The sequence below is a fragment of the Chelonia mydas genome, chromosome 11 (assembly GCF_015237465.2).
Source record: "Chelonia mydas isolate rCheMyd1 chromosome 11, rCheMyd1.pri.v2, whole genome shotgun sequence".
Taxonomy (NCBI): Eukaryota; Metazoa; Chordata; order Testudines; family Cheloniidae; genus Chelonia; species Chelonia mydas.
The window spans coordinates 51,812,276-51,832,822 of record NC_051251.2 but is presented as its reverse complement, the minus strand read 5'-3'; the positions used below and the strand labels follow the sequence as shown (position 1 = coordinate 51,832,822).

General features: G+C 42.7%; 2 protein-coding genes across 13 annotated transcripts in view; one reads left to right on the top strand and one right to left on the bottom strand.

Moving 5' to 3' along the window:
• Positions 1–10,760, top strand: part of NEMP2 (nuclear envelope integral membrane protein 2) — a 32,468-nt gene extending 21,708 nt beyond the window's left edge. The window contains exons 7-10 of the mRNA XM_043524784.1: positions 922–1,147; positions 3,505–3,681; positions 6,916–7,317; positions 7,394–10,760. Of these exons, the coding sequence (XP_043380719.1) occupies positions 922–1,147; positions 3,505–3,681; positions 6,916–7,150 (638 nt within the window). The 3' untranslated portion in view covers positions 7,151–7,317; positions 7,394–10,760. The remainder of the gene's footprint in view (positions 1–921; positions 1,148–3,504; positions 3,682–6,915; positions 7,318–7,393) is intronic.
• A 1,145-nt stretch (positions 10,761–11,905) lies between these two features.
• The window catches only part of MFSD6 (major facilitator superfamily domain containing 6), a 43,704-nt gene continuing 35,062 nt past the window's right edge, over positions 11,906–20,547 (bottom strand). For 8 of the 12 annotated variants that reach the window (XM_037912781.2, XM_037912782.2, XM_043524782.1 and 5 more), the window contains 2 exons: positions 17,593–17,873; positions 11,906–14,235 (listed from right to left, as the gene is read on the bottom strand). In XM_037912781.2, the coding sequence (XP_037768709.1) occupies positions 14,071–14,235; positions 17,593–17,873 (446 nt within the window). In that variant the 3' untranslated portion in view covers positions 11,906–14,070. Of the gene's footprint in view, positions 14,236–14,433; positions 17,109–17,592; positions 17,874–20,547 lie in introns of all 12 variants that reach the window. The other 4 variants (XM_037912784.2, XM_043524781.1, XR_006284685.1 and 1 more) reach the window with 3 other exon arrangements.

Sequence of the window (20,547 nt, the reverse complement as noted above, 5' to 3'; positions counted from 1 at the left end):
TTATGCTCTGTGCCTGTTAATATTCACGAACTGCTTTCGACCCAGTTGAATAAGATACTGGGGTTTTTTTTTTTGTTTTGTTTTGTTTTATGTTCACTCACCTTTGCTTTGGTGGCACCCCGAAGCACACAGAGAAAAGTACAGAGAGAAAAATTGTTCTTGCAGAATTGCCAGGATGGCTGAAACCAAAAAGTACAGTGCTGAATAAGCATGGACTCCTTTGGAAGCTCCAAACCTTTCAGCATTCACTCTTCACCAGTTAGGAGGGGAAGCATGGCTTGACCATGTGCTTTTAGCATGAGTGAGATGAATGTGATACACATACTGTATCTGCAAGCCTATCAGCTTCATTTACAATATTTTATTTGAAAATAAATACTGACTTATTGTTAGTACAGAGCCTAATCCATGCATACGTTTACACAAGTATTGAGTTATAATTAGGACCTTTCAACAATGCAGCTGGACACCATTCTTGCAATTGCACATACAGATGAATTAAACTGATCATTTTAATGGCAATTAAATTCTGACATGTAATTGTATTGCTAATGGCGTTTTAGAATGCCTACCACCTTGGATAAGCATTTTAAGTTACGATTTAAATCTAAATAAATAAATATACAGGATATTTCGGCACACAGATAGCCAGTTATGCCTTTAACTTGCCATCTGCACATGCAACTACACAGTTTGCATATGCAGTCATCGTAATTACATATGCAAGTCCAGTGTGCCACTGCATGCATTTTTTTGCATATGTATTTTAAATATCAGGCCCTTCATATTCCCAAAATACATAGCAGACAGCATGAGGAGCAGAAGTGGGATTTGCTGTGTGGCAGTTTTAAGCTCTCAGTCTACCATTAAAGTTAATCCTTTGTGTCATTATATATATGGCATTTTTTTCTGCTTTCACAGGCTATCTTCTGACTGTTGGATTTATCAGCTTTGTGGTTTGTTACAAGCATGGACCACTTACCAATGAGCGAAGCATAACCCTCTTAACGTGGACATTACAATTAATAGCCTTTGTCTTGATTTATTTTGGTGTCACCATCCCACAGGTTGCATATGCAGTAATAGCTATCATCCTCTGTTCAAGGGGCCTGTGCTATCCCCTTGGCATGGTCTGTTTCGTGGGCAGGTTGGTATCCATTTTCTGAAGATGTAAGTCACTGTATCATAAGGTAATATTAAGAGGTTCCTAATAAAACCCACATAAAATGACAATTATCTGTCAGTTACTAATCCTAGTACATATTCTTACCTAATGAATACTTACATCAGAGACAAGGCTTGAAATCCCAAGGCATAAGAATTTAATAATTCTCAGTGCAGGAGTTTTAAGCATGGATCTTGCTGTAGAGAGAACTGTGACTATAACCTTCATAAATACAAACTGAACAGCTTTTCTGCAGCATCCGGGAACTAATGGCTTTTCATTTGATTGATTGGTTAGACTGCAGTGACAACATCATGGTTTCATAGGTGTGACAGGAATTTGATTTTTAACAAGAGTTACCTGCAGATTCCTATAGGACAAAACACTTACCAAAAGATGACGTGAGATATTGACATTAGGATACTCCGATAAAACTAGGTTAGCTGGTCATCACTGTCAAGGGTAAAGTTCAGGGGTGAACTCCTACCCCATTAAAGTCAATGGGAGTTTGCTAGTGACTTCAATAGATCCAGGTTTTCACCCCAGATGTCCTTATTTACTCTTACCAGGCCCCAACACTACACTGACCTCAATAGGGGGAGAAACCTGGACCTGCATGGATCCCACTCTATAGAAGTGTGGCTGTGTGCTGGAGCTGGGGTCCACCCATATGGAGCTGCTTGCAGGATGGAGACAGTAGTTTGGAACACTTTTCAATCCTGATTTTGGCTTTCCTGTATATGGTGTGTAGCCACATGGGAAAAAGCTTCTGTTTGCTATCATCCTGTGAATTTAAAATGTGTTTTATCATGTCAACAGTAACACACAAATGATTTTAAAGGCAGTCCCAACCTGTTACACTGAACTAAGGAGCCTACAGGAAGTCAAAGGCTGAAGCTGGCTTTACAACAAACCGCAGCAACTTTAAAAATTACTTATATTTTCTATGCTTTACCACCACTCAGTTTTTAAAAACCATTTTAATATTTCTTTGCCTTCCCCTAGATAAGTGCTGGGTTTTGGGGATTTTAGTACAACTTGTCATTTGACAAACACTGATTTTTCCACCCCAGCTGAAAAGAACAAACTACTTTAAACAGCATCATGTAAGAACAACATTTATCTGATGTAAGCAGTGCTCAGCTCCCTCTGAAGTCAATGGGAGAAGCACCAGTTTAAGCCAGTGCTGAATGTAACCAGAATATACCTTACCATAAGTATATACTCTGACATGTCAAAGTGTCTTTGTTTCTGTACTGACCCCTGGCATGACTTCAGTTTTTGTTTTGACTGCTCCTGCAGAGCCAAGAGAGTTGTAGCACATACAATATAATATGAAAAATCTCTTTCAGAAAGGAAGTTTTTGATTTTACAAACAGTACATTTTAAAGTTATTTGTTTGTTACTTAATTCTACAGAACAAACTCAAACCTTGAGGGTTTGATAAAAATGATCACAGAGGATGCATAATGCAGTTTAGTAGGCATCTGTACATACTGCTGATAATCTGATCTCCTAGTAAGCTCTAGAACCTGGTCCCATTGAGCCCACTGGGAGCTTTGTCACCGACTTCAGTGGCATCAGGATTTGACCCTTACCACACAAACAATGACAAACAAGAGCCTCACTCCATTTTCCATTGTCTCGAGGGGAGAGGGAGTAAGTCAAACACAGCTGGCTAATGCAGGTACATTTATATAGAGTTTAACTCTGTTTATGGGCATCCAGCCCTCACTTGTCTTAACTCCAAAGTTACCACACCAACAAAAATTGAAAGCAGTCAATAGAAGGGAACATATAGCTACATCAGATTATAAATATTTTTGTCTCAAACGACTCAACTGTGTAAGGTTAAGGTCCAAGTAAACAATATGAACAATTTGCAACAGATTTTAAGAGCACAGTTTAGCTACAAAGTTCCAAGGGCACACGGGGCCTGAATTTCAGCCCCATCGTCCCGGTGTGCCTATTTTGCATGTGCAAATCCCTGTTGCACCTGCAAATGGCTAGATAAGCGTCCATTTATTAGTTTCCCTTAGGCTTCTCTGTGCATATAAAGGACCTTTTGAAAGTCAGTGGGACTTTGCACTGACTTCAGTGACTTTGGACCCGAACGAAGCAGGCAAATGCACATGGGCCTTGGGAATGAAAATCAGGCTTATTAGGTTGGACTTTTAAAGTAGCTACTTGCCTCTCCCTCATGCCAAGGCAAGATGCTGTTATGCTGTTCCCTTAATAGTAGATGCCATAAAGAAAGAAAAGGTCAATGTATTTGTAATGTATGTGAATTCCATGTGCGATAGATTTGGAAATATGAATTGTGTTTCTTTTTGTTTTAGAAAAATCAAGAATTTTTTAAAATCAAAAAAACGAGTGTTTCGGCTCCTTACTGAAGAGGAATACAGGGAGCAGCAGGAAACAGAGACTGTGAAAGCCTTGGAGGAGCTACGCTCATTCTGTAGGAGTCCAGATTTCTCATCATGGTTAGCCGTGTCCAAACTCCAGTCCCCTAAAAAGTAAGAAAGACTCTCATCCCTTAAAATTGAATGTATTTTATAGGCACTGTTACATAGAAGAGTCAAATACTCCTTAAAGAAGCATAATTTATAGGCCTAATCCTGCCAACACTCAATCAAACATGTAACTTTGTTCATGTGAATAGTCCTGGGCACAGATCTTGCAGCTTAAAGGGCTAAGGTGGCTTGAAGGGACCTCTGTGCCCTTCTGTTCCTGGGCTGCTCTGGGGATGAAGGGTCCTCTCAGCTAATTTAGACAGACCTGGGAGCCTCTCTAAATTATGGCAGCCAAAATCTCTGCAGTGATGCCTGCAGCCCTGTCCCTGATAGTTTCCTCCCATTGCTGCTCCTGGTATGCCTCCTACATTGGGGCTTGCAAAGGGGTCCTCAGAAGGCAGCCAGATGGCTGTCCCCACAGTGCCTGCTTTGGTTGGAATCATCCCCTGGTTGGGTATGGAGCTCTTAGGACCCTTCTACACTGCTTCTCAGTCTTGTACATGGTGTAAAGGGGGCAGGGTGGGAGTGAGGATCTCACCCCAAATGCTGGCAGGATCTGGCCCTATAATCATAAGGTTCTGCATTACCAAACATAAACCCATTGGAGTGTCAGTCCATGTATCTTTTTCCATAGGCTGAGCACTGATCTACGCAACAGTTAGGTCGACATAAGGCAGCTTATGTCGACCTCTGTCAGTGTACACACTACAGCCTTGCTCCTGCCGATGTAAGTGCCCTACTACACCAATATAACAACTCCACCTCCATGAGAGGCATAGGACGGCTTATGTCGGTGTAGTTAGGGTGATGCAGTGTCCATGTAGACACTGTGTAACTTGCATTGGCTGTTGGCTGTCATTCTCTGGGCTCCCTGCTCGGAGCTGAGCTGCCCCAGGGCTCCTGGCTGGGAGCCTGGCTGTTCTGAGGTTCCTAGCTCCATGCTGGGAACCCGTGCAGCTGCCCTATTCCTGGCGTGGAGTGTGGAGCCGAGAGCAGGAGCCCGGGGGGGGCCACCAGGCTTCCAGCGAGGAGCAGGTAGCGGGGCTGTGGGGGCAGCTGTGCTCCCAGCAGTGAGCAGGGAATGGAGAGCGGGGGAGGGAGCTGGCAGGGAGCAGGAGCCTGTGGGGCAGCTGGGCTCCTGGAGGGGAGCAGCAAGTGGAGCTGAGAGACCAGGCTCTCAGCTCCCCACACTGCCCCTCTTAGGTCAGTGGAAGCACTCCTGGTGAGGATGTGCACCACAAACTGAAGGAGGGTTGTGTGGACATGAACCACCACAGTAATGACTGCAGTGGCTATAAAGGGGGCAGAGTAGGAGTGTATATATAGTAATTTAGTATTAGTATAATATAGTATTTAGTGTAGACATGCCCTGAAATAGGACTAGGAGTGCCATGGAAATAGCATGTTCTGCCCCTGGGAATCTGAGTGGATGGAGAGACTGTGTCTGGAACAGTTCAACAGAGACACCGCTGGCAAAGAAGAAGAATGATGGTGGGCTAGAAAGGAGAGGCCATATAAAATGAGGGCTGGCAGCCAGAAGTGTTAGGGACATAAGAATCATCAGAATTTCAACATGCTTATCTGAAAACCGAAATTATAACCGTAAAATGTTAGCAGGAGGGCTCCAGCTATTATGCAGCCACAGAACTCACCCTCGCCCCTGAATTGTACTTCAGAATTTAAAGCGCCCTCAACTTGGAATCTGTTATCAAAACTGAGTTCAAGAGAGTTTCGGGAATGGGAACTGCACCTGCACTTGGCCTCCTATGACACTTTCTGTAGTCAGGTTTTTGTAGTTTTCAAAAATAATCTGTCTCACTTGTTACCATGGAAAAACTCATACCAAGCAGAGGGAAAACTAACTGGTTATATGCAACATGCTGCCAAATGCACAAAGTAAACAAAGTGAGAAGAGAGATGTTTTTCTCCAATCACTTTTAGTTATTCTCAGGAATTATTTGTAACAATAGTATGTAAAAAAAAAGAGTCTGGCAGAAGTCTGATTCTTAAGTTGGCCGTGTCTCTAAGCTTTCATTAAAGAATAATTATATTTCTTCCCCTTACGATAACAAAGAAAACCTACCAAATGAAACGAAAGCAATGTCTGCCTGAGTCTGAAGTACATTTCTAAGAAGAATGAACAGCCCTGTTCAGCTCAGTGAAGTTTTAGCTCAGAAACTAATGACAATGATATGAATATTAACATTAACTGTTTACTGGTGATCACTGTAACAGAGCTGTTTCTTGAATGTGCTTTTCTTACAACCCCTCACCGCCATTCATACCGTTCAGGCACCAAAAGCACCAAATGTCCCCCCACGTTCCAAAAAAACTCCAGCAGCCCCTCTAACTTCTGCACTGCAGCTGTCCTTTGTCAAAGTAAGATTGGCAGCATGTCAAAATGCCTGGGCCAGTGTCAAATAAATGGAATATAAGCTCTCAAATAGTACACAGAATATTACTGTACTATTTGTTTTCATGTTTTATTCAATGAATCCTCCATTTTGGAGTTTATCTGGAGCTGCTGCAGAAATTCCAGCCTGTCACACATGAGCGCCATAGAGAGCAGGGATCCTACTGCGGAGTTTAGGCCCAGTTGCTGCAGAGTATGCGATGCTGTAGTGCAGGAACTCATGGGTGTTGAGCTCTTGCCCTTGTTTCTCTCAGGAATAGAGTATCAGCACTTCTTGAATTCAAATAACCCCTGTAACTTACATAGCCCTTTATCTCTCAAGTTCTCCACAGACATTAATGAATCCTCATAATATTCTTGGGAAAAAAGTATTATCATCCCCACTTTGCTAATTGAGAAACTGAAGCTGAGAGAAGGCAAGTGACCTACTTAGGCCTACACCGCGAGCAGTAAGAGCTGGAAACACAAGTCAGATGTGCCTGGCTCAGTCACTTTTCCCTCCTTGTTCTCTAAGGAACCAAAATTACTTAATTAAAGCATGAAGCAAAGACTGAAAACATTTGAAAGGAGGATGATGAAGGAAAACAGCTAACTGAGGTGACAAAGTTCAGTAGACAAAATTCAGATATTCCCCTAGATGATTTTCCCTCTTGTGTGTGTGAATCCTTAGCTCAGGCTTAACTCCAGCTGCCTTGGGGGCATGATTCCTGCTCTGAATGCTGTCTATACATGCAGGTCTCTCCTCCAAGTCAGGTTTAATTGGCAGCATTCTGTGCATTTGGTTTTCTTCCTGCTTGATCTTTTCCCTTTTTTAAATACGACAGATTTGCAAACTTTATTTTGGGATCTCCCCACGTGTCACCTGCAGAAGTGAAAGCATATGATGAGCAATATGGCATTGGAGGCTCCTTCTTGGAACAGCAGCTCTTTAGCCCAGAGCCAGAGCCGAACCGACTAGCCAATTCCATTCAGGAGGAGGATGATGATGATGATGATGAAATGCAGGAACAAAACGAAAGTGAAAATGTTTCACACTCCAACAATATTGGACTATTCTGAACCATTTGGAAAATCCCCTGTATGGGAAGAAAATTAAATCAAGTGGGAAAGGAAGGCTACCTTGGCTGAGTGCGTGCTGTCTCGGAGAGCCCTACTTCTGACTTGGCTGTAGAGGGCAACCAAGATTCATTGAAGGATTTATTCCTGCTTCACTGTTCAAAACAGTAGTAAGTTGCTGGGTTTCTTAAGTGAATGTTACGTTCATGTAGTTGGTATTTTGTTACCTCACCTGTTTATTTACAGGGCAGGTACCAGGCAGCAGCAGTGCAAACTTGCTCCACCACTGTGCCTCAACTCCCTTGAAGAGACTGCCTCTACAGAGGTCTGATCTCTCTCCATGCCGTCAGTGCTGGGAGTGCCAGATGAAGAGGAAGTCATTTATGGTGCACTTTTACTAAGTGCTCTATCTGCTAATAAATTCCTTTGAACTCCTTTCCTAAGGTGCCTTGCTTACCGCTCTGATCCCTCCATGGGATCTCACCTTCCACATCAGTTTTAAGTTCCTCACCCTCTCCCTGAGAGTCCTGCACAACTGTGTGCCTCTGCTTTCATTGCTCTTCCCTTAGCCTTTCTACTCTAGCCAAGCCACTCACCTAGCCACCGCCATCTTTGTTTCCACTCCCACCCATCTCTGCCCTCTTCACTGTGGCCCCCTGTGCCAAGGGCCCTCCACCTGATCCAGTTCTCCATCTCCTCCTCCAAATGTCTCCTCCTCTGGGAATGTGTTTTCCCCAGTGTATTCGTCTTCTTCTTCTTTTCAGCCTCAATCTTCCCCCACAACTAACAAAACCCCAAACCAAAACAAAAATACAAAACCCCACCATTCCAGCCCCACAAGTGTGCTCAGTAAAGGCCATGTATCCTGGAACTGTATTAGCTGCTCCAAGGAATCTCTGTTGGTGCGGGTACCTGGTGTAAGGATGGCCAGGGAGAAGCTGAAGCTATCCAGCACAGAGTACCCGTAAGTGGCCCTAGTGTCCTGGGAATCCACCGGGTTTGGCAGTGGGTCCTGCAGCTCATTTCATGACTGGGAAGAAATCTTGCCTCCAGGACCACAAGCAGGGAGGAAGCGCTGGATGGATCCTCCTGGAGATCTCCTGACAGTGTGGCCTTCTCCAGGGTTTACCTCAGGAGGTGGGGATCTGACCCTGGCAAGAAAATAATTACAGTCAACTGTCAACATCCATATGAGAATAGGAGATTCCTTCTATGGGTATCTATCTTCATCTTTCCCCTGTACAAATGGGATCTCCCTCTCTGTTGTCCTTCAGACTATGTCCCTTACTCCTCACTTTTCATACACACTCTGCTTCCCATTAACCCCACTAAGTATCTCCTCGTAGGAGAGCGGGGGCCAGTAATTTCTCCCCCCCAACTGCCACTCCAAACCCTCCAGGAACTGTCCCATTCCAACATTCACCTCTTTCTAAAAGGTGTCGCTCTGAAGAACAGGCTGCACTGGGTTTGAAGCCAGGCTGACTCAGTGGGTGCACTCAAAAGGAAAGTTCCCCTTTGCTGGTGAACATGCTTGGAGATTTCTCAGTTGGTAGTCTCCAGGGGGGAAACCCAAATAGCATAAAACAGTGCTAAAAAGAAACAGCTTACCATACACACAGCTGCCACCTTACATTGAAAAGTCATCAGAGCTTGCTTTAAATCAGCACTTCCCAGACAGAATTATAGGGAGACTCCAGGAGGCTCTAGAGTGTAAATTAAATTTTAAAATGAGAATGTTTCTGTTTTTCAATAAAGAGAAGCCTAACACCTAATTAAATACCATTAGGCCATCTTGCTCATTCAGGAAGACAAACTCTTCCTATAGAGAGAGAAGATGAGCCATGCTTATTAAACTTATAAACCAAACTGGGACCAGGATTATGTTAGCAGCAAGAGGGCTCTACTGAGCAAGTCTCTAATTGTCACCAATAAAATACAGGGGGAGGATTCTGCTAGATTCCCAGCCACATCTCTCCATCTCAGTCCCAGCCTCATATTGGGCTTGCTTTGGTGCTTTCAGCTACTAGCAAGATAAACCCAACACATTAGTAGATACATTCACAAAACAGTGGTCAGAGCCATGGGAGAGGTGGATAAAGTCCAAGGTCTTTGGCTGCCTTGTAGAGGGGTGGATCTCCCCTCTAGCACAATGGCCTTACATGGCTGGAGGAGGTTTATGTTACACCTGCATAGTTGAAGCTAAGTACTTGAAATGTATTGTCGTAAATATCTGGACCATCAAGGAAAGGCAACATAGTATGACACATTTCAGGCTCTCTGCACCATCCGGAAGCAAGTAAAGGATTTTCAGCCACAGTGCTCAGGTAGCTGAAGGTTCACAATCTCGCTCTCTCTCTTTTTTTTTTTTTTAATTAAAGGGACATATCTTGTCCCAACTTAAACCCATGCAACCCTCTTGGGCTTTATGAAACAAAGCAGCTAATAGATTGGTGATGATGCCCCACACATGAGTAGATTATCCTTGTGAAGGAATGTACTACCCCTTTAAGGGACAGCTACTCCTCATCAAGGAGACCCTGCTCCACCCTAGGGCTGGACTATATAAACAGAAAAGCTGAGCAAGAGAGAGGGAAGTAGAAACTGTGCAGATGATAGCAGGTGTTTGTTTTCTCCTCTCAGGCAGGTCAGTGTCCTGGAACCTAACTAAAGGCTTTGTTTATGGATTTAAGTTTAGGAGCTGAAGCAGGTTCTGAGGTGAGGACCTTATGGGCAGGTTTTAATTGAATTACTCCCGTCCTGAAGCCTTGATAAAAGAACTTTTTTTTGTTAGTGTGTGTTAGCTCCCCTCTGGGTGTTAAAGCAAACCTATTGACCCCCCCCCCAATCAGGGGAAATTAAGGGGGGCACTGCTGCAGTGCCAAACTGAGCCACATGGTGAGGTACAGGGACTGCCTGCACCTCCACAATGATATAGTCACATAGCTCACTATGAACATTAATACGTTCACTGGGGGAAAAACATACAATTCAATACAGTTGAATTTTTCCTGCACTTTACCTGTTTTCTTGATATTTTTCAGTAGATCAAGTAGGGTGGCTGCTTCAAACACCTCCCCCCGCACCCCCAGGAGAGAAGAGCAACAGCATCCTGAGATACACATGAATGTTTTAATGACTAGCTCAAAAAGAACATTAAAACAAACCTTTAAAGCCTCCAAATATCGCTAAGATCATGAACTTGAGAATTTATGAATGTTTATCTAGGTATTTATAACCCCCCCCGTCCATTAGCCATTTGGTTTCTGAGCACTTTACAAAACACTGGAATTTATCCTCATTGCACTCCTGTGAGATAGGTCAGTACTATCCCCATGTTAGAGGAGCACTGTGACAGAGTTGAAAGGGACATCTCAAGATCACACACTCAGTCTTTGTGAGAGCTGGGAGTAGAACCCAGATCTCCTAAGCCCCAGGCCTGTGCTTTGCTACTAGAGCATCCTTCCTCCCTTAACAAGGCTTGTATACTATTTTATCCTCTGTTTCATTTATTTCTTTCAACAATTTCAGGTTTTGGAAATATATGAATTTCATGTACAGTGCACTCGACATACTATGCTGTGTCAAGCTTTTAAATAAAAATATTTTTCAGCTAGCAACGTTTGTTTGGTTCATTTTAACCACTTTATGAAAACAGTACACGTCACAAAAAAAAACAGACAGGTGGGTGCACCTGTTCTTCAGGGGGAGGTTGAGGTCCTTTGGTCTAAAGGGTGCAGTTCCCCAGTATTATTACCAAGCTGCTTCAAAGAGGTGTTCCTCTATTTCCCCCCAACCCCCAGAGAAGTGTTTGCATAGAGTGAAATCTTCTCAGCCCTCTCCATGCCCACAGAAGAGCTAAACCTCAGCAGAACCACAGTGTGGTGATAGTAAGATAAGTACGGTTGAAGAGGAGGAACATAAGAACGGCTTACTGGGTCAGACCAATGGTCCATCTAGCCTAATACCCTGACTTCTGACAGCAGCCAATGCCATGTGCTTCAGAGGGAACATACAGAACAGGGCAATCATTGAGTGATCCATCCCGTCATCCACTCCCAGCTTCTGGTTGGGGTTTGTAGGAGGTTTCCCCTTAATGAGTATGGAAGAGCTATAGATTCCCAAGGTCTCCCCCTTCTGCTGCTCCCACATGCCCCAAAAATTAAGCAGTCAGAAGAAAAAAGTGAATTAAATTTGTCCTGCCAAGATAAACTTCACTGTGCCAACACACACTGCTACTGGACACACTGGCTCAAAAATATTCATTAGTTAGGAATTCGCAGTTAAAAGGACTAGAACCAGACTTTGAAGATACCCCCAATAAACCCATTTAAGCAGCCAAGATACAAATATTCAGAAAGTTATGAAAATGTGGTTACTAGTGGCAGCAGAGACCACTTTTTACTTTATCTCTTGGCCTGCAATGAGAAGAACTTGCATAACTCAAACCTCACCCATCCATCTATATGGGGCTGTTTGGGATGCACTGACCCCTTATAGATCATCCCACTATTAGCTTTTCATTATTATGAGAGTTGGGTGATTTGCTCCTACATTCTGCTCCCTCTCATAAACAGATTTTGATTTGAGACACTGCTTTACCTTTCACCTCATATACATTAGGGCAACACAAAATCTTTCATGGGAGAACCTTGCCAAAGCTGTTTAGGATTGATTTTTTTAACTCAGGTTATCATCAGGTATGTGGCCAATGTGTGATTACACAAAATGGGAAATTTAATAAAAAATTCAGACAGGTTATTTTAAACACATTATAGATATTTTATATTTTTCTTACTGCACTTTTACAGTTTTCACAAATATCAAAACCCATGTGCACATGTTCATTTTGCAACAGGGAACGAATGTACAGTTCCAAAAGAGCAGGCATTTCAGAAAAACAATTTGGAAGTGTAAACACAATATGTAAGATCTCCACCTCATGATGGAGGTGCTGTTCAGTAGAAGTTGCGGTAACACCATATTGCATTAACTCTCCGTATAAATGTTTTCGCTTAGCTGAGAAGATTTAACACCTTTAGCCTGTCACCCGTTCAGTTCTCCATTCCCAAAATGTTATACAAACATACAATAAATACATTTCTGATTTTAAAGGACACTTCAACGAGTCATGAGAATTTACAGTACAGTACATTTAAGTTCAAGTGCAAAACATAACTAGTGGCTAGTTATTAACATTTATTTGTATCTCTTTGTGGTGCTGGTCCCAGGCACCAATGCGTGCGCTCTACCTCAGCCCCATAGGCCTTGCTAAGGGATGTGCGAGGATAGCAGGGGAGGCCTTAATTCATCCAACTGGGGATCCAAGGGTCTGGAATTTCCACCCACCGCTTCATTCTAAACCATCATTCTCCTCTTCCTCCCTCACACCCAGCTGTATCATGTCACAGGCTGTGCACTGAAGTCAAGTGAGGCAGCATGCACCTTCTGCAAGGAAGCCTGCTGAGCATGTGTCAGATTCCACGACAGGCTGAACATCGGCAGTTCCTAGTCACGTCAAGGGAAGCTACATGGGCTCAGCTCCTCTCAGGATCAGTTCACTGACATGAGACACTGGGCCAAACACTGTCCTGACTTATACCCCATGCCAGCCCATTGATTTCAACCTTGAACCCAAGTTTTCCTCTCAGCAGCAATCTGTGTTACGAACCAGCCACTGGGCTGGCTACAGTTAACATTGAAAAGCATGACTGGACATAACTCAAAATCTTCCAGTGTCTGACACTGCCTGTGTAAAACAAGTCTCTAAAGATATGGTCATTTAATCACGTTTCTTTATTTTGGAGGGTTTTGCTCATTGAAACTCCTGTGAACAGTATCTCCCCCCCTAAACCCAATCATTATGATTTATAGGCAGTTCCCTCCTGAGGCACTTGAAGCTCTTATCTTCTATACGTAACCATAGTAGGAATACTTAGTTCAACAACATTTAATATGATGAAATTAAAAAAAATAAAAAGGTGTTTCCAGTGGACACTCTCAATCAATCTCAAACTGCCCAATCTTGATCGAGGTCTGTGGACTTGGGCATAATATCAAACCTAAAATTACACACACACATGCTCTTAGCAAACACCTGTTTAGTGAAGGGCTGTAAGCATACTGAGTTGATTTAACCTCACCTCCATTTGCTTCTTTCTAAAATGCCCTTTTCAAAAGTTTATGCCTTGCTAAACTAAACCTACCTCTCAGAAGAGCGTTAATGGCAGCTTCACTATTCAAAGATTCCGCTCTGGGTCACTTAATCCATCACCACATTATAAAAACATTCTTGCTGAAGCTATTCAAGGTTTTTGAGAAGTCCTTGCAAAAGACTAAGCTGCGCCTTTATGTATTTACTTTGTCTAGTGTCTCTTAGTTGTTTAACTTTTTTAGGGAAATGCAATTTTTCTCCTAAAAAGAAAGACAGTAGTGTTTTCTTCTCCAGTTTAGTTTCTCTGTGGTAAAAAATTAAATTTAAACTAATTGATTAAATAGGGGAAATCACATCAAGTGACAGTGTTTTTTCTTCGCATTACACAACTATCAGTATAAGCTCCCCTTTCTCTACAGATTGCAAAGAATTTCATAACATTTGACCAAACTTTAGCAAAGCAACTGAGAATTTCTAAGGCAGCAAGATTCAGTCCCATTTCCTCTGCCAAGCCTTCCAGACTTTTAGCTTCCCCTGCAATGTTGCTACTGTATATTGTCATATGAATGGTCTTAAATATTTAAAAGCTTGTGCAGCATCATGTGACGTGTCTGACTTCAAGATGTGCTGAGCGCCTGTAGTTACTAGTCACTTAAGGTGAAGGGCTCTTTTGAGCTCTTGTTCCACCATTTCCCAGCAGAGCAGCACAATTTCATGCAGTGGATTTGATAAGATGAAGTCATCTTTGTGCCCTGCAGCAGCAGATAGAGCATTACTGACCAAGGGAAGATGATCCAACACTAGGGGGCTCTGGGTCAGTTTGGGAGTTGAGTGTCGTTGCAGGTATTGAACAATCTCTGGATTCATCAGTGTTTCTCAGATTTGGGGGCTGTTCTGTTGGACTGGCTGCTGGAGCACTCTGATTCTCACTGGGTTTCTAAAGAGACAGAAAACACATGCAAATGTAAGTGTATACTCTCATTACACTGCCCTAGGGGAAAATGCATTCAGACACATTCAGAAAGTGTTCTTACACTGAATGCATGCAACACAGCAAGGGAACATAAAGCAGGAAAGCAATAAAATAGTAATGTTATCTGCATATGAATGTAACAACAAGCAGAAAACAACTTACCTTCCATTTCTTTTCCTAACTGCACCTCCACAAGAAGCATGCAAAAAACAAACTTGCTATGTTTTAAGACAAAAACTATCAATAGAATTCTACTGTATACAGACAACAATCATCATCATGACTGCACTGTTTACTAAAACATACTTCATGCTCCCTTCTGCAAATCCACCTATATTTCCTTAACATTTTTTCTAAGTAAGATATTTCTCAGTCCCATTGAGTGGCAGCACTTTTGCAGTAAAAGCACATAAATTTCATCCAATTTACTTAGCAATAGGCTTTTTCTTAGTAATAATAGCTAGGTCAGCGATTCAAGCAGGCAATTCTCTGGTTCAAGCAAGAAGAAAATAGTTGAGAACAATTTTCTGAAAGGCTCAGTGCAAATTTTTAAAAGCTGTTTCCCAGATTATGTGATCTTATTTTAAAGACATATGCTAGCTGCATTCCCTGAGGGCCAAAGACAAAACAAGTCTTGTACAATATTAGTACTACAACATCTTCTAACCTCACGATTTATCTTGGAAGATTTGTTTTGTATCAAGTAATTAGAATGGTGAGCATGCTCCTTTCCCTGAAGGATTACTATAAGCAAGCAGTAATGTGAAATGAGGAGGCACCAAAGTTTTTCTGTCGTTAATCCCCTTTTCTATGCTCTTAAAGTTTCTCCTCCAAATGACCAACTTTCCTGTGAATTCTTTTAGGAATGCTATTTAAAATGTTTAACAAGATAGCTAGGCAGCCTTTTCTGGTTTAGTGTTTTGTTAAATTCAGGCTAAAAGAACAAGGTGAAAAAAAGCAACAGCAATGCATAGGGAGTTCGTTTTTTAATTTTTAGAATTAAAATGTGGGTGTGTTCTGCAAAAGCAGGCAATTTCTCCAAGGAGCTGAAATGATTAAATATATCTCTAGCTTCATGGAACTGAGATGCATCATGTGTGCATCTTCAAATGGAGGGTGTGGAATACTGCTTCATTCTGGGTAAACAGTTTTTAAATACCAAATTTTTACATACAAATACAATGGGGAAAGATGCTATGCTTTCTTGTTGTGGTAGGGTTGAATGCTCATTGATCATATTTTATTCACAAACTGGAAGACAGATCCTTGAAACTGGCCAGCTGCAGAACAGCAGACTGCCCTGATAAAAGTGCAACCAGCCAGGGAGGGAGGAAACATTAAGAGTCATATTTAGCCTAACTTTAAAATTTGGGATTTGGTTGAGCAGAAATAGGGTTTTTGATGTTTGACCCTAAAAACACAGGCCTTAATGAAAGACAGAGGGGCATTGCATGGATGCAAAGATATACCAGTGCATATCCAACTGCAGGATTGGGGCCTTAATAAAACTATCCCATGGAACCAATTTTCGTTGTTCCCATAAATACTAAGAATCCTATCTACTAAGGAATGGTTCTCAATTCTATCAGTCACGTGTGGAATAGATAATGCAATGCCCAAAATTCAATAGTATTAATAAAAAGGCTCCATGAATGGCTGCATGAAGTTATGAGAAGGGGAAAGAGGTTATTAAGAGAACATGTTTCTGAAGATGGCAGAGAGTTATCGGCGGCAATAAAAGACTTGAGAGCACTTCATAATTGCCCAAGTCATTTACTGAGACTATCTCCAACACTATGAACATTTGTTGATTCTCTCTCCTAGAGCTTACCATGAACTATAAACCAGCTTTCTTGCCCTGGGAGGTATGGCAGATTGTGTGTGACTGCCATTCTCCAATTTATGCCAACAACAGGGCTGGGCTTATACTGATAATTGCTTAAGAGAAGATTGATGGAAAACTGCTTGGGAGAGTGGCATGGGTTGAGAGTGTAACACGACAGCATTGTGTCAATGAGGATTTCATGGTCATTCAAAAGGAGACACTTGATTTTTCCGAGATGTGTGTGTCTGAAATTCGTCTTGTATAAACAGACATTTAAGAGTCATTTCAATATGGTTGCTCACTCTCCCTGAGGCATGCAAGTTAGTCTCATTAAAGCTAATGGAAGCTCAGCATGCATATTGAGAAGGGAACATATGCGTAGGGATATTTACAAGAATATAGACCAATGGGGGAGGAGGGAGACAGCTGGTGAAGTTGGGATTTCTTCAAATGCTGCTTTGCCACATCTGCAAAGTCATGTCCAAAATCATCACCTTCCAGAAGTAGGACTGGTGGAAATGACATTTGGGTGCATATGGTATGGCAAATATGTAAGGGGGAAGCTGCACCACTCCTCCCCGCGGCAGACAGGAGAAACAGGAAGTTTATTACCCACACTGTTTGAAAAACCAGCATTGACCGCAGCAGCCCAAGTTTCCCTACATTGCCTCACCAACCACCACTGTGCTCCAACCTCGTTCTGGAGGGAGCACCCCAAAAGATCGGATGATAGTCCAGTCTCTGAGTTCGTCCAATCCTTGGCCCCTCTGCCAAGATTCCTAATAAGGGTGCTGGGGGATTCTGTAATGTGAACACTGGAAAACAACAACTCATTTCACACAGGCCACAGAACAGCTCTCAAGTCGTAGTCACTTTCAGTCACCACAAGCCCAGGCCAAGCTCCAGGGGGTGAAGGGCTTCATATTCCATTATTAATTTGCTGGGGTGCCCATTTCCACCATATTTTGGATGTTTGGCAATTCGCACTCCCCCCACGCCTCCAGGCTAATCTCTAAAAGGAAACATTTAATCAAAACGGAAAAAAAAAAAAGATAGACAGGCATGTTACACCTTAATAATTATGCAACTTTGTTAATGCTCACCCTCAAGCCACAAAAGTTCTGCAAGTACACAAATGTGTTCAAACTAATATGAAAACACTGTCAGTTTAGAGGCAATTACAGTAGATCCCAGCTTGTCATGACAAAGGGGAAGAGGAGAAAGTGGAAATTAGACTATAAGAAGCAGAAAGATCTGCTCAAATGATTTACTGAGCACTCCCCCCTGTACCATACACATGCAGCAACTGAATTTGTTACTATCGTTCAACTACTGCTTTACACAACTCCAAGTTTCTGATCACTGATGGAGAATGCTTGCCAGATATTAACAATTTTATGGTGCTGTAGATTACATTTGGTCTTAAAACCTTCAGCAGTACATTTTTAGGTTAACATTAATGGTGATATGAATGTTGCATATTAAGAGCGGGTTACCTGCAAAGGCTGGTTTTCAGGCATCAGATTGCTTTTAGACAGCTCTACCATCTCCTTTATTTGATAGACAGCGTAAGCCAGAGTAACCCAGGGAGAAGAACTGATCCCCCACGCAGGCTTGTTCACGTCTTCCTGTTCTTCTTGATGCTTCGTTTTCTTGGGAGGAAGTCTGGGCTCAGTTCGAGGCATGATATCTTCTGACTGCTGGTGTATGAGGTCGATGGTTGCTATGGGAACAGGGCTGGAAGGCACTGGGATCCTTTCTGCCAGCATTGTCTTCTCTAAAGTGTAGGGCAACATAATCATCAATGAAGTCAATGATCATTACAAGGAAATGGAGAATCAAAGCACTGAACATACACAAACATGCTTTGCAATACACTAAGAATTACTCTGTTCCCTCACTGTGATTCAAGGACCTCTTGATACCAACTGGCAGTGGGTACGGGGATTCCGCTGGGCTCACCAAAAGAATGTCATGTAAGGTCTCTAATGAAAGCCCAGGTCAAACTGGTCATCAAGTAATCGTTGTGAGATGTATGTATGGAAAATATGCGGAATTATGCATATACACTGAAAATTATGTACTTTAGGTGTGCGAGTTAAGACAGACCACCAAAAGGTAATCCACATAATCCTGGCAGGCAGGGGGGAAGAGATGCTTATCTCACTCTGGCCTGTCATAGGCAATCGGAGTATTGTATCTTTCACAATAAACACCTGTTTGCAGTCTGAGCAAAATGCTAATCAATAGATCACAGGGGCTGGAGGAAAAAACAAACAGCAGGAGTTATCCTGTTTAGGGGTAAGACAAGGCAATGCCTTGTTAAGTTCAATGTCTAGAAGGCATGATATGATTTTATTTTAGATGTAACCATTTGTTTCCAATATGCTTACTCACTGTCACTTGAATCTCTGTTCTTTGATAACACACGTATTTGTGTGTTCACTATGTAGCTATCGCTAAGTGCTGAGGTGTTAAGCAAAGTGGGGATCCTGGGTTGAATTTTACAAGCTGGAGCACACTGTTCCTTTGGGAATAGAGGATCTACGAGTCCAGAGAGTGCTCAGTGGAACAGGGGCTGCACCCTCCACAGGGAGGATTCAGGGATTGGTGGGCACTTATCTCTAACACGTACAGAGGCAGCGAGGCCTGCGGAGCCTGGAAGCGAGAGCTTGCGTTGCCAGAGGCTGGTGGCTTCAGGGAGCTGAGCCCCAGCCAGCACAGGCAAAGCTCCCTCATGCTAAGGGCAGGTGTTGATGAGGTGCCTCATAGCCTTGGCAGTAAGAATTGTGCTGTTCCCCCCCTTGCACACACTTCTATTGTATGTACACAGTTAAGACTGTGGCTCTATCACAGTTTTACTTTTGATTTGAAAAGGACTGTTTTCAATCGATGCATCAGACAGGCAGAAGAGCCCCACCTGTAACCTCAGTGACAAGTATCAAGTGGCTAGGCAAGCACTGCAAATGCCTAAGTGAGACGCCTCTCTTTAGATGGGTTTTTTGAAGCTTATAAAGTCCCAAGGCTCAGTGGAAATGAAATTTCTTTGGAACGCATCAGTGGAGGAGTTCTGTAAAATATCTGTATTGGAGTAACAGATGTCTGTCCCCTTTCAAAACCCAGCAAGATTACTATCCTGTAACAAAGCTTCATCCCTCCGTCAAGTGCTTGAGAGGAGGCAACCGTAGTCTCCAGTGACAGTAAAAAAGACACATGATAGCGGAGAGGCCACCAAGCAAATCAATCACCCACGAGCTGCCCAGGAAAGCTACTCCAGCTTTGACCTGGATTCATGTCTCTCTGCAGCACCACCGCACCAAGGCATGTGGTTTCCAGGAATGTATTTTTGTTTCAGTTATGTGTTTGTATTTCCGTGTTAAGTGCAATTTAATAAGGCTTTTGAATAAAATAATAAACTTCGCTCTTTACACACAGCCCTTTTCTTGTGACTGACCATTCACAGTTATAACCACCGGGCACCATGTGGTGAAATTCTATGGCCTGCATTATCGGACTAGATGATCATGATAGTCTCTTCTGTCTTTAAATATATGCATTTACTGTTCTTCCATGAGTAACATGCTACACTCATATTTAGTATGGACAGATCAGAGAAAAACCCTTCCTCAGGAAGTTACAGAGAAGTTAGGGAGTTGGTGACAACAAAGGAAACCCAAGCATCTGTCATGGTGGTTTTGGCTACAAGCAGCCAGTTCCGACAGAGGGTAGAAATGATCCACTTTTCCCTCAGGTCTTATAGGTGATATGATGCTGTTTCAGACCAAGATAGTTTTAAAAATTGCAGAGAAATATCACAGTTCAATACTCCTCTCCAAATCCCCACCGAGAAAGGTGTGAAACAAGGAGATACAGTTTCACCAAAACTATTCACAGCCTGTCTTGAACTGGTTTTTCAACGAGCAAACTTGAAAGGCAGGATTAATATCAACGACGAGCGGCTAAACCATCTCAGGTTCCCAGATGATATAGTGCCCAGCTTGAGAGAATGCTTAAAGAACTGAACGCGAAAAGTAGTCAAGTTGGATTAAAAATGAACCAGTCGAAAACGAAATACATGAGATCAGATGTTCTGCCAAGAACCCAAACAACTCTTGGAGGAGATCAGATCCAAAAGGTTGATAAATACGTTTATTTGGGCCAAGAAGTCAACATGCGCCACCATCAGAAAGGCGAACTGTCGCACAGAAAAAAAGCTGGATGGTGCGCATTCAGTGACATCAAGGACATCCTCCAAGGAAAGATCAGCAAAACAACTCGTGCAAATCTTTTTAACTTGACCGTGCTTCCAGTGATGTTATATGGCAGCGAAACATGGTTGCTGACAAAGATCGAAGAACGTGAACTGTGTCACACAGAGGGCGATGGAACGAACATCTTTGGGCATTTCGCTTGGCGATCACATCCCCCATGAAATACTTAGGCAGCAGTCT